The 17,719-nt window shown below is 32.8% G+C and overlaps 2 protein-coding genes across 3 annotated transcripts; one reads left to right on the top strand and one right to left on the bottom strand.

The window, feature by feature from the left end:
* The first annotated feature begins 2,493 nt into the window (after positions 1-2,493).
* On the top strand, positions 2,494-6,172 carry LOC107460931 (14-3-3-like protein B). Of its 2 annotated transcripts, XM_016079363.3 has the most exons (5): positions 2,494-3,168; positions 3,357-3,479; positions 5,294-5,410; positions 5,566-5,626; positions 5,928-6,172. In XM_016079363.3, the coding sequence occupies exons 1-4, from the start codon at positions 2,671-2,673 to the stop codon at positions 5,584-5,586; spliced, it is 759 nt and encodes a 252-aa protein (XP_015934849.1). In that variant the 5' UTR covers positions 2,494-2,670; the 3' UTR covers positions 5,587-5,626; positions 5,928-6,172. The 2 variants fall into 2 exon arrangements, with proteins under 2 accessions (XP_015934849.1, XP_015934848.1); XM_016079362.3 differs by lacking the exon at positions 5,928-6,172 and having other exon boundaries at positions 2,495-3,168; positions 5,566-5,836.
* Positions 6,173-11,447: 5,275 nt separating this feature from the next.
* On the bottom strand, positions 11,448-13,841 carry LOC107460943 (protein CutA 1, chloroplastic). The gene is made up of 6 exons (XM_016079377.3): positions 13,637-13,841; positions 13,489-13,592; positions 13,314-13,376; positions 12,759-12,790; positions 12,453-12,547; positions 11,448-11,735 (listed from the first exon to the last, which is right to left on the bottom strand). Exons 1-6 carry the CDS (start codon positions 13,780-13,782, stop codon positions 11,654-11,656), a joined length of 522 nt encoding a protein of 173 aa, XP_015934863.1. The 5' UTR covers positions 13,783-13,841; the 3' UTR covers positions 11,448-11,653.
* Between the last annotated feature and the right edge of the window lie 3,878 nt (positions 13,842-17,719).

Here is a 17,719-nt window from a genome sequence, read left to right as displayed (position 1 = left end):
CAATTATTCATACTACTATACGCACTAAATTTTTATTTTAGAGGTCGTAATACTTTGTCATCTCTAAATCATGACTTTTAATTAATAATATAGTAATAATAATAATAGTAATAATAATATAGATAATACCGGAATAATAATAATAATAATATATAAAGTTAAATGTATATGAGTTACTAATATAAATGATATTAGTAACTTAGTAATAAAAGATATTTGATGAAACGTTAGCAATTTTAAACTCATAAAAAAATAACAATAATTAATTTTTATCGGTAAAAATCAAACTTGATAATAATACTATTAATATTATTATCCAGGCTTTTTTATAATTAGAGCAAGTAAAATAAATAAATAATATAATAATAAAATTATATTACTATTTATTTTACTTTGAGATTCGAAGTCGACTCGTCAAAATAAAAGTAATCGCTTTAAAATATTATTTTAAGAAAAATTCGTATTAGTGCAAAAATTAGAGTTGTTATAGTTGTACCTCCTTATCTTCCAATAATACTTTTTGCAGACTATGCTAACTTTGATAAGCTAATCACAATTTGTGTCGTATTGTAAATATTTAGCATAAAATGTCATCAGTTCCAACTCATATACTCGATAATCTACACTTCTACAGATAATATAATTTTTTATCGCCATAATAACATTCTTCTTGAAACTCAATTTCATTCCCATGACGAATTTATCGTCCACCACATCAATAGGAAGTTCTGTTATCACAACACCACAAAATAAATATTTAATAAATGAATGTTAAATAAATAAAATTAAAATTTATCTATAAATTATACATTATAAATAAATATTTAATAAATTAATATAAATATAATCATATATTTTTATTTTTATTAAAATCATTATCCATAATTTAATTATAAAATTACCTAAATCTAGTCAGATAATTATCCTATATTTAACTAAATAAATAAGTAGACAACTGTTAATTAATAAATAATATTTTACAGATTACATTAATCGATCTATAATATAAATAATGACAACATTTTATTCCTTTTCATACTTAGTCAAATAATTACTCTAAATTTAACTAAATTCATAGTATTAATTTATCATACAAATAAATATTTTAATTTTATACCCACATTCATATATTTAAGAAACTCTTATGCATGTATTATGCATGTATGACTTTCAAATTTAACGCGCACATAAAAAATAGTTCCTTAAACAGATGTTGGTTTACTAATGTATTTGTTACTTCCGCGATATTTGTCTCCATGATGTCGTCAGCTTGATTTTCGTCTTCATTTGGATCAACGATCTCAAAGTTGTTTTCAAATTTTTTCCCGTTATCACTATTGTAATCCTTCTATTCGATATTTTTTCATCAGTTTCAGTGTGTTCGAATTTAATATACAACTCGATGAACGATATTTACGAACGAATTTCAATATACATTGAAAACATTTATTGTATACTCGCTTTATCGGTTACGTACTTAGTTTGAAATTAAATGAATCTACCAAATACTGATATAGGATATCTGTACAAAATATAAACTTTCTTTAGTATTTGAGAATCTATCTTCTCACAAATCATATATTTTAGTTCTTCAAATAAAAATATGAAAAAGAATCACAATATTGAATAGATTTTCACATACAAATTTTACTCTTTTATATGTTTGTAATAAATTTGACTATTATAATATACTTTTAATATAATTTTATCATTATTTTTTTATTTTTTATTTTTTACTGACCATCATTTCTAGAAATAAAAAAAGAGAGTATAAAGAAATGAAAAAAAGAAAAGAGTTCTAGCCGTTGACAAAAAGGAGCAATATTTTTTTTGTGTCTAATATAAATATATATATATAAATTGAAGAGTCTAATTTGTAATTATACATTTTCAATTTTTTTAAAATCACAAATCAAACCTACCGGTTTGGTTTTTTTCAAAACAAAAAAATTGAAAGTCCAAATCAAATTTATTAATTTAAATATCTCAAAATTTGAAATTTTTTTTGTCAAAATAAATCAAACAATTTGATTTGTGTATATTTTATGCAATAAAAAAATTGAATCCTATGATATCTTTATTTTTAATTAAAAAAAACAGCCATCACATTACAATATAATACATCCCACATTTATATCAAAGCATAACACATATAAAATTTATGTTAAGTTAATTTTATGTAAAATTAATATTTAATAATTATTAAATAATAATTTAATTAAATTTATTAAATTATTTAACAATTTATAACTATTAAATTTATATGAAATTAACTTCACTAGAATTTCTAGCATTTAAAAAACTAGGACATTAGTAAGTCAACGGGAAGATGACTGGAAGAGGAGTGAGAAGTGAGAAGATGAACCAAAAATTAGTAAATAAAAAATTGTGTATAATGCTATCTCTCAAACTCATGAACGGTCGCTAAGCCAGCTCAATCCTACGCATCACTTTTCTAAATCCACATAAAAAGAAAAAAAGCACTTCACACACAATCAGCTCACACACACAACACTCAACACACTCACTCACTCTCTCTCTCCCTCTCTCTCTCTCTCTCTCTCTCTCTCTCTCTCTCTCTCCACACACAGAACATCAGAAAGGAAAGAAAGAAAGAAACAATCTCAGATTGATTAAGAGAGAGACAGAGAGGGAGGAAGAAGAAAAGAAATGGCGTCCACGGTGCCGGAGAATCTAACCAGGGAACAATACGTGTACCTAGCCAAGCTAGCTGAGCAAGCAGAACGCTACGAAGAGATGGTCCAGTTCATGCAGAAGCTAGTCCTCTCTTCCACCCCCGCCGCCGAGCTCTCTGTCGAAGAGCGCAACCTCCTCTCCGTCGCATACAAGAACGTCATCGGCTCCCTGCGTGCCGCGTGGCGCATCGTTTCCTCAATCGAGCAGAAGGAGGAAGGTCGCAAGAACGACGACCACGTGCCTCTCGTCAGAGACTACAGATCCAAGGTGGAGACTGAGCTTTCCAACGTCTGCGCCAGCATCCTCTCGCTTCTCGACTCCAATCTCATCCCCTCCGCCTCCGCCGGCGAGTCCAAGGTCTTCTACCTCAAGATGAAAGGTGATTACCACCGTTACCTCGCCGAGTTCAAGACCGCCGATGAACGCAAAGCCGCCGCTGAGGACACCATGCTCTCTTACAAGGCCGCTCAGGTTTGTTAGCTAGTTACTAACTATCGGAGTCAGCAAATTGGTGAATGTGTCTCGTCATCATTTTGATGTACTGATTAATCATTATTATTATCATTATTGGATGGAGGCAGGGAGGATTTAAGTTAGGGTTTGTTTGGATTGGGGATTGAATTGAATTGATGTTTTTGTTTATTATTTTAAAAATCAAGGACATTGCTTATGCGGATCTTCCACCTACTCATCCTATAAGATTGGGTCTGGCTCTCAACTACTCTGTTTTCTACTATGAAATCCTCAACCAGTCTGATAAAGCATGCGGCATGGCTAAACAGGTATGGATTTGAAAAATATTTAATCTGATTTTTTGGTTGTTTGATGTATTGTGGAGTGAATATATGTTGATGTTATCTATTTGATTACTTGGATTCTACATGATATATCTGTGTTTGTGGGCTTGAAACTTGAAAGATTCAGATTCAGATTCAGGTCAACAGATTGCAACTTATGTATCTGTGACCTTTTTCTTGTTTGGTCAAAGCAGTTATCCTGTTCTTACTTCTTAGGATACATTCTATTCCACAATGCTTTACTCAAGTGTGTGTTCTGTTCTTATCGCTTAGAATGAATCATTGACTTGATTGGATTTTGACCAACAGGCATTGGTTCTTTTTGACTTGGGTGGAATCTGGAAACTTTTTTGTGAATTTTTCTTGTTTCGGTTTGCTTTAGCAATCTGTTTTCTCTTAACGTGATAAATTTATTGGAGATTCACATTTGTAAAACGGTTAATCCGTGCTGACGGGAAATAATGAAAAGGTTGGCAGTATTGTCTATATTTCTTGTCTATGGTACTGGTCGAGCTCCATGAACAATGAATTACATAGCACTAGTATTCAGTGCTTGTAACTGCGATTTGCATCCTGAGGTGGCTGTTACAACTGCATTAGGCAGTTATTACTTATTACGGACCTCTTTTGCCCACATCAAGCCAGAAGAGTTGAAACCTTCTTGTTCATGTGCGGTGAGAGTTATGCTACTTTGTCTGCATTCTTACTGTTATTTCAAGATTGCTGAATAGCTCTTCATGCATGGCTGAGTAATACAGAGTTAGAAACAGTTTTTTGTACAAATCTTTAACGAATTGCTATCACCAATAGTGGGTGGTGTAAAGTAAAATTGTTTTAGTGATAACTGTTTCGAGATCATACTTGTCTAGCTTTATACTACAGAGCATTTTCCTCCTTCTAAACTTTTGGACACAGTAGAGAGTTGAAAAAACACTTTCGCTTTAGGTTGTGAGGAATGTTCTTTTGGTCATGAAATAGATTAATAATGTTAATGCTCATCTATAATTATTGTATTTAGGGGTGGCAAGAAGGCATGTCTGGCTTGCCAAAGCCCGCCAGGCTAAATGGTTTGAAAGTACCAACTCACCTGCCAAAAGAAGATGAAATTTCCATTTTTCCTTTTCAATTGCTTTTACTAGCTTAATTAAGATGAAAAATAAAATTCATAAGAAATAGAGACTGCTGGAGGGCTTTGATGCAAAAAGGGGAGCTGAAGCAAAGGGCTGGGGAGGGATTTGCGCCAGCAACAACTGAGGCTGCTAGCTAGAGGAGTCACGCCATTTTGAAGCAGGTGAAGCAGAGGCTGGTGGCGCTGCTCGCCGAAGCAGTGACTGCTTGAAAGGGGTTTGCCACTGTAGAAGAGCTGAGCTTCTGTGAAAGTTTTGGGAGGGAATAGTCGCTGGAGAGGAGCTGAAGACTAAGACAGCTAGGTGGTGCTGGCTAGTAGTGGTACTAGCTAGGACCGAGAGTCTAGCAAGAGTAGAATAGAGAGTTTAGAGAGGATGAGTTTGTGGCTGCCTGCTCGAATAGGAAACTTTTGGTTGGTAACTTGGGTTTTTTCTTTGGCTTTTATATTTGAAAAAGAAAAAAGTAAAACAAAAAAGAGATGTGGTTGCCCCTGGCCCGCCTTTGGCGTGAATTAGATGGGCTGGCTCGGCGTGGCCCGGCAGTTGTATAGAATCTGGTTATGAGTCCCCTATGCTTGTCTTTTGTTCTACTCAGTACTGCAACTGCAACGGAACAAAGTCTTATTGATTCTAAAATTCATGAACCATATTGATTTTCATTGTATTTCATAGGCTTTTGAGGAAGCAATTGCTGAGCTGGATACCTTGGGAGAAGAATCCTACAAAGACAGCACGCTTATAATGCAGCTTTTAAGAGACAACCTTACCCTTTGGACTTCTGACGTCCAGGTAAATGTGATTGCAGAGCCTCCCCCACCCCGTATCACAGAATATATTCATCTGTCAAAATCATCATTTTGAATAATCACCTTATCCTAACTTTTGCACATGTGTGTCCATTCATCAAAATCTTAGTTCTGAACTATATGTGTAACTTCTTGCAGGACCAGCTAGATGAGCCCTAATATCCCTGAAGGGTGGATTCCTATTCTTCCTCTGAAGGAGGTGGGCTTTGAATGTCATTTCTCTGTGCTGATTCAGAATCCCCCTTTAGATTATAAATGATTGGTAATATGTGATATAATCTTATAAGAACAGCAAACCAGCCTTTTTCTCTTCTTCCCTTTCTTTTGTCAAGTGATTTGGAAATGATACTGTATAATATCAGATCCAATTGAATTATATTTGATGCAATCATGGCAATTGATCATATAATTTGTCTCTTCAAAATTAATTGTTACATCCAAGGATCCACAATACACAAGGACAAGGTCATATATCTTATGACCAACATTGTTTTTTACAGTCAAGTGCTTGGAGTTGGAGGACTACCTCATTGGAAAATGATGGGGGAGCCGTTATTCAAGGCATGTGGTCCTCCACAGTGAACAAGGGAAGTGTGGCTGTCCCATTAAATTCTCAAGGGTAGTATCATTATATTCATAACTATTATGAATTTATGATGGCGAATATTTTTCCTCTGATGTGCATGATGCTGACTGATGGACCACTTGCTACTTAAGTATAAAAATATCTAATTTGTTTATATTATATTATTGTAGCCAACGACAAAATAGCTGAAATCTTCTAAAAAATCCCAAAGTCTAAAAGCCAATAATTTTTCGCTATCAATTAATAAGACACCAAGTTTTGACATATTGTTAGATTCTGGAAGTACATGTATACATTAAGGGGCGAAGCTTAATTTAGACAAGGGGCCATGGTCTTTCAAACTTTTATTAAAAAAATTAGTAATATTTTTTAAAAAATAAAAGATAGTTCAATTGACTCAAATATTTTACTATGATTTAAAATATTAAAATTCAATCTTCATCTCTTATTTTTATTGCACAATAGTTTTTAGTTTTAAACATTTAAAACATGTTAAATTTGGAATGAACTGAGTGTATTCGCATTTTGCAGCTCTTTATTCAATAAGCAATACTCATTTTACCTTGAGTTCAAATATAAAAAATTAGGTATTTTTTATNATTTTACTAGTTATTTAATTTAATTTTTTATATAATAAAAAATATTAAAATATTCAATAAATATTGATATTATTGTATTTGTATAAATTAATAAAAAAATCTAATAAATATTATAAATTTCAATATTTATCCTTCTAACTTCTTTTTTACATATTTTATAGGATATATATTCAAATTTTTATATAAAATAATCATAAAAAAATCAAAGAATTGATACATTTTTTAAGAGGAATGCTAATATTCAAGAAGGAGAACATATAACATTTACAATATTAATATCTGTAGATAGTTCTTCTACATTAATGAATCATGAAAAAAGTGAGATATAACCTTCAAAAATTTAAAGAGTTGCATCTGATAAGTTTGATCTTAATTCTTTGGAACGAGACCCTGGAAAACGGCTTCAAATTTGGCAATATCACCCAAATCAGAGACATGAGGTTAGACGAACTTATCTTAAATGGGGTCCACATCAAAAGCATCTTAATAATTATTTTCTATCTAGTCCCTCAAAATTTTGCTTCAAGTTCCGCCACTGTATACATATAAATTAGCATGATTTGTATTTATATTATATAGTTTTACATATATGTATTAACAAGGCTAAAAAATTTTAATATGAAAAAAAACGAGTTTTTGTTGGAAATGGTTTTTTAGTGTATATAAAAGTGGGTGGAGTTGCAGATATAGCATGGCCAACATGTAAGTATTGTGCTGACTTAGCAAGCATGTAGCGTGATGGACACGTCCTGATTAGAAGCCACACGCACCATCAGTGTTGCACACGTGTCAAATGTTGGTTGGATGACATTCTAACACGTAACCTACGAAGTGAGTTGTTGCCTATAAAAATCAAAATTCGTTGCCATTTTATTTCATTGCAAGAGAGGTGTTTTAGTGCATTGTTGTGTGATGGAGGGCACTACAAATATAGTAGTTTACCACAACGGTGAGATTATACGAAATACATATGAATGAATGAGTTTTGCGTGTGAGAATACATTTTCGTTTGTGGTTCCATGCACTATAACGTTCGCGAAACTACAGTACGGTCTCTATTAGAGCATAGAAAGTGATATTTTAAAAAGAGTGAGCAATATTCTCTACAAGAGTCCAGTTGTCGTATTTGGCGGCCTAATACAGTTTGAAATTATATCGATCGTTGACGAAACAAGTTTCAATAGATGTTTCATATTCACCAGCAAAATTAGGTGCAACACCCAAGAATTAAGTTGTATGTTGAGTTTGAACATATACCTGCAGATGAAATTCAACATGACCCAGATGTGGAAGATGACAGAGCTACAGCGTACGAGAAAATGAACAATAATAGCGATGAGGAATTCGAAGCTACATACGAAGCCAGTGATGAGGACGATGACAGCAATGGGGGGAGGTTAGGCATCGACAGATTTGATCATCATCCCCTTATGTATCTACATGTGGTGAGAATGGGGGAAAGTCTGCATACTGGAATCCATGATGCATGGCTCTGCTAGCTATGGTGCTGACTGCACAAGATGTGCTGTGATGGCCGAGATAGATGTAGGCGATGATAAGGAAATGACTAAAACACTGCATAATTCAGTGTTGTCTACTAGGGTGGCTGCTGAGATGGTTGCTGAGAAATGACATTCAACAACTTCAGGTGCATCCCGAATAAACCTAGGTACCAACTCCGGTAATCGGTTGATGGGCTAAAGTCAGCGATTGGTTGCAGATGCCTCTCTCACACTTGACTGTTACGGCGATTACCCCATTATTGTATCCATTCGTCATGTATCCTGCTCCAGTCATGGCATTGTATTCCCCGAAGAATGAAGCAATGCTGATCAACTAGAATGACTCGTGTAGGCAGAGGGGGGAATTGTGCACCCATACTAGCGAACCACTCGGTCCGCAGGAGGTCATTCGACACACTTGAATGACAGCAATGGCCCTACCCTGTCACACACATTAAGGTGTGCATGTGGATCGGCAGGTATGATGATGCCGATGTACGGCCACCAGACAAACTGAAAAATATTACATGGGTCATTAGATTATTAATACCGTAAATTATTCTTGTAAATTAATACCCATACTGACCTCATTTATGTAATCTATTCCTTGCCTAATAGATGCCGCGCTTCTCGACATCCACACTTTGGTTCGTGGATGATGACTCCACATGCAACACACATTAGAACAAAGTTTAAATTATGTATTGCCAGTAAAACATAAATAAAATAATAGTTAAATTCTAATAAATTATGTACCGTTACGTGTGTGCAGCCGGTATTTTAGCATATGCAAGCTGCTGACTTAGAATGGGCGCAAGCCATGGCCTTCGCTCCCACCCAAACAAACAAACCAAGCGGGTCATCCATCTCCTTGCAATCACATCGTGATGCACGACACAGTGACCTATAAAGATGCGCGATTGTTGCTGTTCCCCAATTGTAATGCTCAAAATTTTGGATCAATGGTAGACACTTCGTCGACTTATCCGCGAAGAAGGTGATACCCAGCAGACAGAATATGTGACACCTAAAGTATTACTGAACAGACTCCCAAGTGTCTACAGGTTGTATGTCTCTGAAATGACGAACTCATGCCAACTTTATGTAGCTTTTAAAGGAACTACTCACAACGGGTTTGCTACCGAAAATTGTCAGGCTTTGGATAACCAAGAAGTCTTGACTACTATCGGTCCAACCGGTCACAACCCCTCCATCAATCGGTAGGCCAAATATGTGTAGCACGTCCTTGAGTGTCATTGTAACCTCACAGACTGGTAATACAAATGTAACAGTCGATTGTGAGAGAGCCATCTGCAACCAATCGCCAACTTTAGCCCATCAGCTCCCCCATCGCCATCATCGTCCTCGTTACCAGTTTCATACGTAGCTTCGAACTCCTCTTCGCTATCATTGTTCATTTCTTCGTGTGTTTCAACTCTGTCATCTTGCACGTCTGGGTAATGTTGAGTATCATCCACAACTATATATTCAAACTCAACATACAACTCAATCCTTAGATGTTGTACCTGAGTTTGTTAGTGCATATAAAACATTTGCTGAATACTTGTTTCGTCAGCGATCAGCATAATCTCAAACTGTATTAGGCCGTCAAATATGACAATTGGATTTCTGTAGAGAATATTGCTCACCCACTTTAAAATATCACTCTCTATGCTCTGACAAAGATCGTACTATAGTTTCACGAACGTTATAGTGCATGGAATCACAAACGAAAATGTATTCTCACACGAAAAGCTCCCCCATCATATGTATTTCGTATAATGTCACCGTTGTGATAAACCACTATATTTGCAGTGCCCTCTATCACACCAACAATGCATTAAAACACCTCTCTCGCAATGAAGTAAAATAATAACAAGATTCGGTTTTTACAGGCAGATCACCTTACAGGTTACATGTTGGAATGCCATCTAACCAGCATTTAACACATGTACAACACGCAGGGTGCATGTTGCTTGGATGATTGACATATGTACAATACGCAGGGTGCTTGTTGCTTTTGATCAGGACACGTGTCCATCACGCAACATGTGTGTTGAGTCAACACGTTACCTACGTGTTGGCGCTGCTATATCTGTAACGTCCACTCACCTGTGTGTACACCAAAAAGCTCCATTTTCAGCAAAGACTCGTGTTTTTTCCATATTAAAACTCTTTAGCCATTTTGGCACACCCATTACCATTAATGAAGCCACTTTCCGGAGGTAGCCTTGTCTCCTGCATGGAGACACTGACCAAAAGCGGTCAACACGCAGGGTGCGTGTTGCCTGGGTGCCGCCACGTGGCATTCTCGTGCTTGGGACAGTGATCAAAGCACCTCTGGAACGTGCTATGAATATCTAAAAAAGTTAACACGTAAGGTGCGTGTTGTCCTAAAGCTATCACGTGGCGAATCTCTGCTGAAAATCTTTGATAAAGTTGCCTCGAAACTCAACGAAGAATCCCTGCTAAAGTAACACGCAAGGTGCGTATTGCATCGAGAGAAGACACGTGGTGAATCTCTACTGAGAATCTTTGATAAAGTTGCCTCAAAATTCTGCAAAAAGTAACATGCATAGTGCGTGTTGTGTTAGTATTTTTTGAACATCCACATTTCTATAAAATACTCCAAACACCAATATTTAACAAAAACACCACTTTCTTTTCTATATCTAGAATAATTTATGTATTAACAAAGAGTATACAAACATAAATCATTATATATTTATATTTTACACCATTTGGTTATATGTTTGTTTAAAAAAGGAAAAATAATACTATTTTTACTTTTGATAATATCCTTTCACACGTGAGTTGTTTTTTTACATTATATTTACATAGATTTCTAGAATAAAGAAATAATATTATCAAAAATAAAAACCACAATATCAATTCCAAAAAAATCCAACATCATCATCGCTCTTGTATCAACGAATTGAAGAAGTTATAGGCCCACGAAGCAGAGTTAATGGCCGCACTCCTATCTCTCTCTCTCCAAAAAAGTTGAGTTTATCAACATCTCCAAAATTTGCCCTGAAATATTTTCTTCAAACTCAGCCTAAGCAACGGGGAAATATAATTTAATTATTGCTCATAGTTAAGCAAAACATGCCTGAGGAATGACATGGTGTGTCGATTGGGGAATGGATCCTATCAACACGTCTCTTGTTATTGTACTAATTTGTTTGGTAATTAATAAGTAGCATTCATCTATATCCAAAAAAACCAAAAAGGAAGTATGAGTATATAGAAAGATAGATAGCAAAAATAATCGTCAATCAGCCTAAAAACAAAAAGCACAATAAACAATTTAATGTGCATAAAGACACAAGATTACTACTCACAAGTCAAAATCTCAATAATATTTAACCTGTTTGTTACACCCAATAGCATTAACTGTTTAATACAATACTGATCCTCATCCTCTACATTAACAATGTTAACCCTTCATTGCCTAGTTGGCTTGGCAGTTTTATTTAACTACACATAGACAGATGAACTCTTCAACTCGTAACATCCACTGGCTATAAACTTGATAGTCACTCCCTTGTGCTCTCCTTGATCCATTCTAAATACTTGAGGTTCCCCCCTGTGATGGGTAAGGATATTACTTCTGGCACACTGCAAAATAAAAGGAAGAGGTAAAAAGCAGCAGAGTGCACAGTTTCGGAGTTAAATTAGGTAACCAACTATTTTTCAGCTAACATCAGTATACTTTTTTGAAATTACCCATTTTTTCCTAAATTCTAAACCTTAAACCCTAAATTCTAAACCTTAAACCCTAAAATCTGAATGCTAATTCCTATTTTAAATCATAACCCTAAACTCTCCAAAAGGTAAGGGTTAAAAAACAACTTAAAATAAAGAAAAAAATAACTAATGTTTGGCTAATTAAAAGTTGGTTCTCTATACTTATTTACAATTTCGTTTTCCAACAGTTCCAGCTCAATTCATTTCAATTTTAGTACCAATTTTCTGTAGTCTAGTCACAAATATAATCCGTCCGTTTCGCGCAATATAAGTAAAGTTTCGCGCAATATAAGTAAATATTCGGTATTTGCATGGTAATTAAGTACGTTAAAATAAAGAATTCATGACAGTTGTTTACCAAAAAGCTCTTCATTGAATAAATAATTTATATTGTAATCACAGAAAAATACTTAGTCGATGTTACATTAAAATGTGAGCAACAGATATTGTTAACCAAAGAGAGTCTGGTTTTTAAGTATGTCCTTTTTCAAGCTTTCTTTTAGTATCAATTAGTGAATGCAACTCAAACTATGCTAACCGAAATTTGAACTTCTAGCAATATTGATTTTACTAGATGTTCAGCCTTACTCATATTCATGATTTGCTTTGACATGCTCTGTAAGTGCTTGCAGAAGGGATTGCCTAGTCTTGATTATAAGAAGTTCCTCCGCATCAGTTTGGATCTGTAAATTTCCAAGACAAACAAGGCAAAGTCAATGAACAAAAATACTTCAAAATAAACTTTCCTAAAACATATCCACAAGAACCTAAATAATGCATACCGGAGAATAATAAGAACTAATATCAGGAAGAAAATGGGTTTAAACAAAAAGTTCTGTTAATGTTGCAGTTTAAAAAAGAGAATTCGATCAACTAAGAAATTCCAGTCTATACCTCTCCCTTCCACTGGTACACTGATTCGATACCTGCACAAGACATCCAAAACATGGTGTTCAAAAGACAAACATGGTAATCATCATATACAATCAACTTGGTTAGAGAACTAATTAAACTCTAGATCATATTATACAACAAAAACATGCACTGGATCAGAACCATAACACGTTATTAGGATCGATCAGGCATAACTCAACTGTAAAAGCTAGTTCAACAGGGGAGAGTTTCCCAAGACGTATAAAGGCTATCACCTGACCTTATCTCTAGAAGATATATGATTCTAATTCAGGTATTCGAAGGCACATCCCACACACCATATATGAAAACGCATTATAAGCTAGAAGTGAAGAAAGATGATAAAAGGACAAAGAAAAAAGAAAAACAGTAGCAGAATTCAATAATTCATCAAGTCTCAGTCACATACATCAAGGTAAATCTATCAAGAGGAACAAGTTAGATCAATAATTCAACTTAAGGAACCAGTTTCAATTAATGAAATCAAACCACATTTCATTTTGCTTTAGTAAATACTAATCATAAGCATGTTGATACCGGGTACTCTGTTGACACAAGCTGCAAGCTTTTCTTTGACAATGCTCTCAGCCAACTTCTTCCCTGGCCAATCAACTAAACAAGATTATTATTACAGTAAATGGTGTAATTAGGGTTCACAATCGAAAATCCCCAAATATTATTGCAAAAAGGAAATGAAGAAGTAATTGAGGACCTGCTTCTCTGTTGGGAACAGTGACGTAAACAACGATGCTTGGAACAGTGTTGTTGTTGCTTGCTTCCATTCTGATAGAGCGAGTGGCGCCACTGAATTTCGATCTGGAAACAGAGAGGGGCAATTCGGTAAAATGAGGAAGAGAAACGGAGTGTTGCAGGAGGAAGACAAGGGAGTGTAGAGGTTGGTGATGCCCAAGCTGAGCATGCAAAACGCACCTACGAGTGGCAAACGACGTCGTATTGTGGAGGAGAATGTTCCAGAAGGCGCAGCAGAGAGGAGTGTGGAACCCATCTTGCGTGGTGAGGGAAGAGGTGATTTTTATATGGTGGTGCGCATCTACCTCAACCTTTCTTCATGCGCTCATTTAACAATCATAATCTGCAAGCTATATTTTTTATTTATCACGAATATTATTCATAGAAAAAATATAGATAGACAATAAAAATATTAGACAATAAATATATTGGATATTCAATTTAATAGATATACAGATGATTATATTTTTTATACGATTTATTGATGCACAGTTAACAATAATTGAATGTTCAGTGATAATTATCCTATTGTTAAGGTTTAAGAGATAATTTAAAAGTAGAGTATTTTTTTATTTTATTGATTTAATTTTAGTATCTATTCACATTATTTACAAAAATTATTGTTTACCTAATAAAATTATTATTTATATTTTAAAAATTAAAAATTAGTTATTAATATATTTATATATAAATATATATTATTTAATTTATTTTTAATATATATTTATATTTTAATATAATATTTGATATTAATAATTAATTTTAATAACAAATTTTGATATACATCTAATATGATCGGTAATTTTAAGCTATAAAAGTTGCTTAATCAACTCAATAGATTCTCAAAAAAGTTAGAAGAAAAATAGTTGGATTTTAAATTTGAAACAGCTAAAAATAGATTTGTTAAAATCCACTAATTTTGTCTTCGTTAAAACTGAATTTAGAGAAATATGTAGCAAGTGATAGAAAAATTGTGCATAATAAAATCATTTAAGATCGTGTTTATAATTATATCATAAATTTATATTCAAGAACTTTGGAGTATTCTCATGAATTCGGACTTAGTCTTGCAAACTGAACTGGATAAGTTGGTCGAATTTGATTCTGTTGTCACAATTAAGCTTTGCAAACTTATTGATTTATTTTTCATGCAACTAGAAGTTAGTCCAAACAATTTGATACCGTTAATCTAGGTTTGTTTAATTTTGGTATCCAGTATGAATTTAAAGAGGCAAATATATGTGCTAAACCAAAATATATGTGTGTGATTTTTTTTTTTTTGGAAAATAAATCAATACATGAAGATAGATGTTAGGAGCAGCTCTTGTATTTTAATGGGGTCTGGAGAAGAGGAATGAAAGAAAAGAAAAAAGGAGACTAATATTTTACAGTTAGGAGCAAAAATTCTTGAGAAATAGAGCCAATTGTATAAATTAGTTGGTAAATTCTGTAGTGCCTATAATTTTGGTATCAAAATTATTGAACTTATTTTTTATGGTAAGATTTAAATATTAACGTTTATCCTTTTTAGTAAGTTAGACAAATATATTTAAGCATTATATCATGCACCAAATTAATTTTTAGAAATATCTGTTTGTAGTACAAGTATGAGAAGAGTTTTAAATCTCTAAAGCAATGGGACAGATGGCAAAAAAACAAAGATAGCAAATGAGTGCAATGGATACAACGAAGATTGTTGATGCATGACTGCCGAAAGTGATTAAAATAGTTAATAATTGATTCAAAGTGAATAATTACTGAAAGTAATTAAATTAGTTAGCGTAAGTCTGATCAGTTGCTGCATGTGGTTGAAATAATTAATCTAATGATAAATTTGTTTAGAGAATTATTTATATCATTAAATAAGTTTAATTTATATAGTTATTTCAAACATACATAAGTACCAAAGGTTATTAAACTGTTTAATTAACGTTTATTCTTGTCCTGAACAATATAAAAAGTTTTTTGGTTATGCGGTTGGATCCAGGTAATTAGTTAATTACTTAACTTTTCTAGTTAAATAATACACGAAGAGTATTTATTGAAACTTTTCTAATTTCATGTCCTAATCAATATTTGTATATTAAAAAAAATTAACTACTCTGTCGGTCTTTATAATTTTCTGAAATTTTCTATTAGGTTCATATAATTTTTTTCTTTTAATTTTATCGCTCAACCAATTTTTTTTTCAATTAGACCCATGTGGATAGTGATTCGCTTAATTGTATAGGGAGTTGTTTACAACAAAAAAAATTGGTGCACAGATTCAATTAAAAGAAAAACAAAGCCTTAGGAGCCAATTAAAAAAATGATGCAAGGACTCAATTAAAATAAAAAATATATATATAGGAACTTGATTAAAAATTTTGCGAAATTCTATAGACCAATAAAGTCATTAAAGTCTAAAAAATAGAAAACGATTCTAATAGTCATTTAGATTATTTAATTCGAACCTAGACAATTACTATAAGTGATTAAAATAATGAAACATAATCTATTCTAACATTAAAAAATATCAAACTGTTCTTGAATGTGCATTAACCTTTATTTATATTTAGTTAGTTAATAAATCAATGTTTAATTCACATTGGTTTTCATAGTTTATTATATTTTTAATGTTCAATTTACATGTTGATTATTAAATAATTAATTGATTTCTTATTTGATCATTAATTTTTTTATTTTTGGTTGTCAAATATTTATTAACATAAATTTGTGTTATTTTAAATCAAAATAGATGATTTAGACCAATCAAAAATATATGATCCTTCGATAAATTGATTCAGTCAAATTGGTTCTGTTATTGATCATCCTCTGTTCTTGCAAAGTGAGATATAAGGTACGCTCTCTTTTTTAAATCATCTATTATTCAAGAATAGTAAAATAGAATTCTTATTTAGTTAGTGCTAAAAGATTCCATTGTGCTTCTGTCATGAGGTATTATTCGGTCAAAGTAAAATAAAAGTACTATTTTGTCATATATTTTTTTGACAAAATTTAAAGGAGTAAAGTATTTATATATATTATATCTGTATACTAATGGTTTATTCATTTTATGTCGAATATATTTCATGTCATATAATTGAGATGAAAATTTTTTTATTGTTATGCATATTTTTTTCCCTTTATCTTTACTAGGTTGTCTTGATGTTGGTGATCCTAACTATGAATGTTCAATCTGTGGGACGTGTTTCTAGTTATTAGAATGTGTTGAAAGAGACTCTACAGTTAATCATCTTATTTTTACTGTTTGTTGCTTAAAAGGAAAAATTTAATTACCTTATCTCCGAAAGCCTCCAAATCTGTTATATAATTTGATTAACGGACATGATAAAGAGTTTGTACTTCCAAAAAAAATATTCGATCTTATAATAGTATATTTGCCTTCACGTCTCTTGGTGGTAAGGTATTGGATTCAATGAATGATGGAAGTAGTGCACCACAGTTTATAATAACTGGTCAAAATTATCATCGGATTGGAAGTTTGCTCCCAAATGCTGGTCAGAAGCCTAAATTTGCGAAATTATATATATATGACACTCAGCATGAGATAAGCATAGACAGAGAATATTTGGGTATGTGTATTTGAAATTTTATTGTTAAGCTTTTTTTATTATATTTTTCTGATGTTTTAGTGTTATTTGTATTGAAAAACAGGTTTATAGTTGTCATTGCATAGTTATACTATGTTTTACTCTCCTTATAATGTGTTATTAATAATTTTTAAAATAATGATGTATCAAAATATATGATAATTCTATTCTGTGTGGTTCTTAAATATATTTGTGCTTAATGTATATTTGTTTTAGGCAAACATCTGAGATAGATAAAGAATTGATAATTGAGTTGTTATAAATGATCGATACTCATAATGTTATAGCATAATCATTTCGAAGAGTTAGAGAATTCTATCAGTGTCATCCATCTGAGATTTTCTCTTTGAAGTTATATTCGCAAAGGATAGTTGATCGAAAAACTTACAATGCTCCCTCTTGTGATGAAGTTGCTGCTTTGATTGTTGGAGATTTTGATTCGTCAGATCACAGTCGTGACATTATTGTTTGATCTACTGCTAGTCAATTGCAATATATCTATGAAACTCATGCTCTGTATTGGCCTTTACAGTATCCATTGTTGTTTCTATATGGTGAGGATGGTTACCAGCTGAATATTCCTTATCGATATGAACAACA

Source organism: Arachis duranensis, chromosome 8, assembly GCF_000817695.3.
Source record: "Arachis duranensis cultivar V14167 chromosome 8, aradu.V14167.gnm2.J7QH, whole genome shotgun sequence".
Taxonomy (NCBI): Eukaryota; Viridiplantae; Streptophyta; class Magnoliopsida; order Fabales; family Fabaceae; genus Arachis; species Arachis duranensis.
This window is presented reverse-complemented; position numbering and strand designations above follow the sequence as displayed.

Coding starts and splice junctions, on each gene's coding strand:
- LOC107460931 (XM_016079363.3), top strand. CDS start 2,671: ATGGCGTCCACGGTGCCGGAGAATCTAACCAGGGAACAATACGTGTAC. Junction 3,169..3,356: donor TCTCTTACAAGGCCGCTCAG/GTTTGTTAGCTA, acceptor TTAAAAATCAAG/GACATTGCTTATGCGGATCT. Junction 3,480..5,293: donor CATGCGGCATGGCTAAACAG/GTATGGATTTGA, acceptor TGTATTTCATAG/GCTTTTGAGGAAGCAATTGC.
- LOC107460943 (XM_016079377.3), bottom strand. CDS start 13,782: ATGGGTTCCACACTCCTCTCTGCTGCGCCTTCTGGAACATTCTCCTCC. Junction 12,791..13,313: donor TTGTGTCAACAGAGTACCCG/GTATCAACATGC, acceptor TGTCTTGTGCAG/GTATCGAATCAGTGTACCAG. Junction 12,548..12,758: donor TGTACCAGTGGAAGGGAGAG/GTATAGACTGGA, acceptor GGAAATTTACAG/ATCCAAACTGATGCGGAGGA.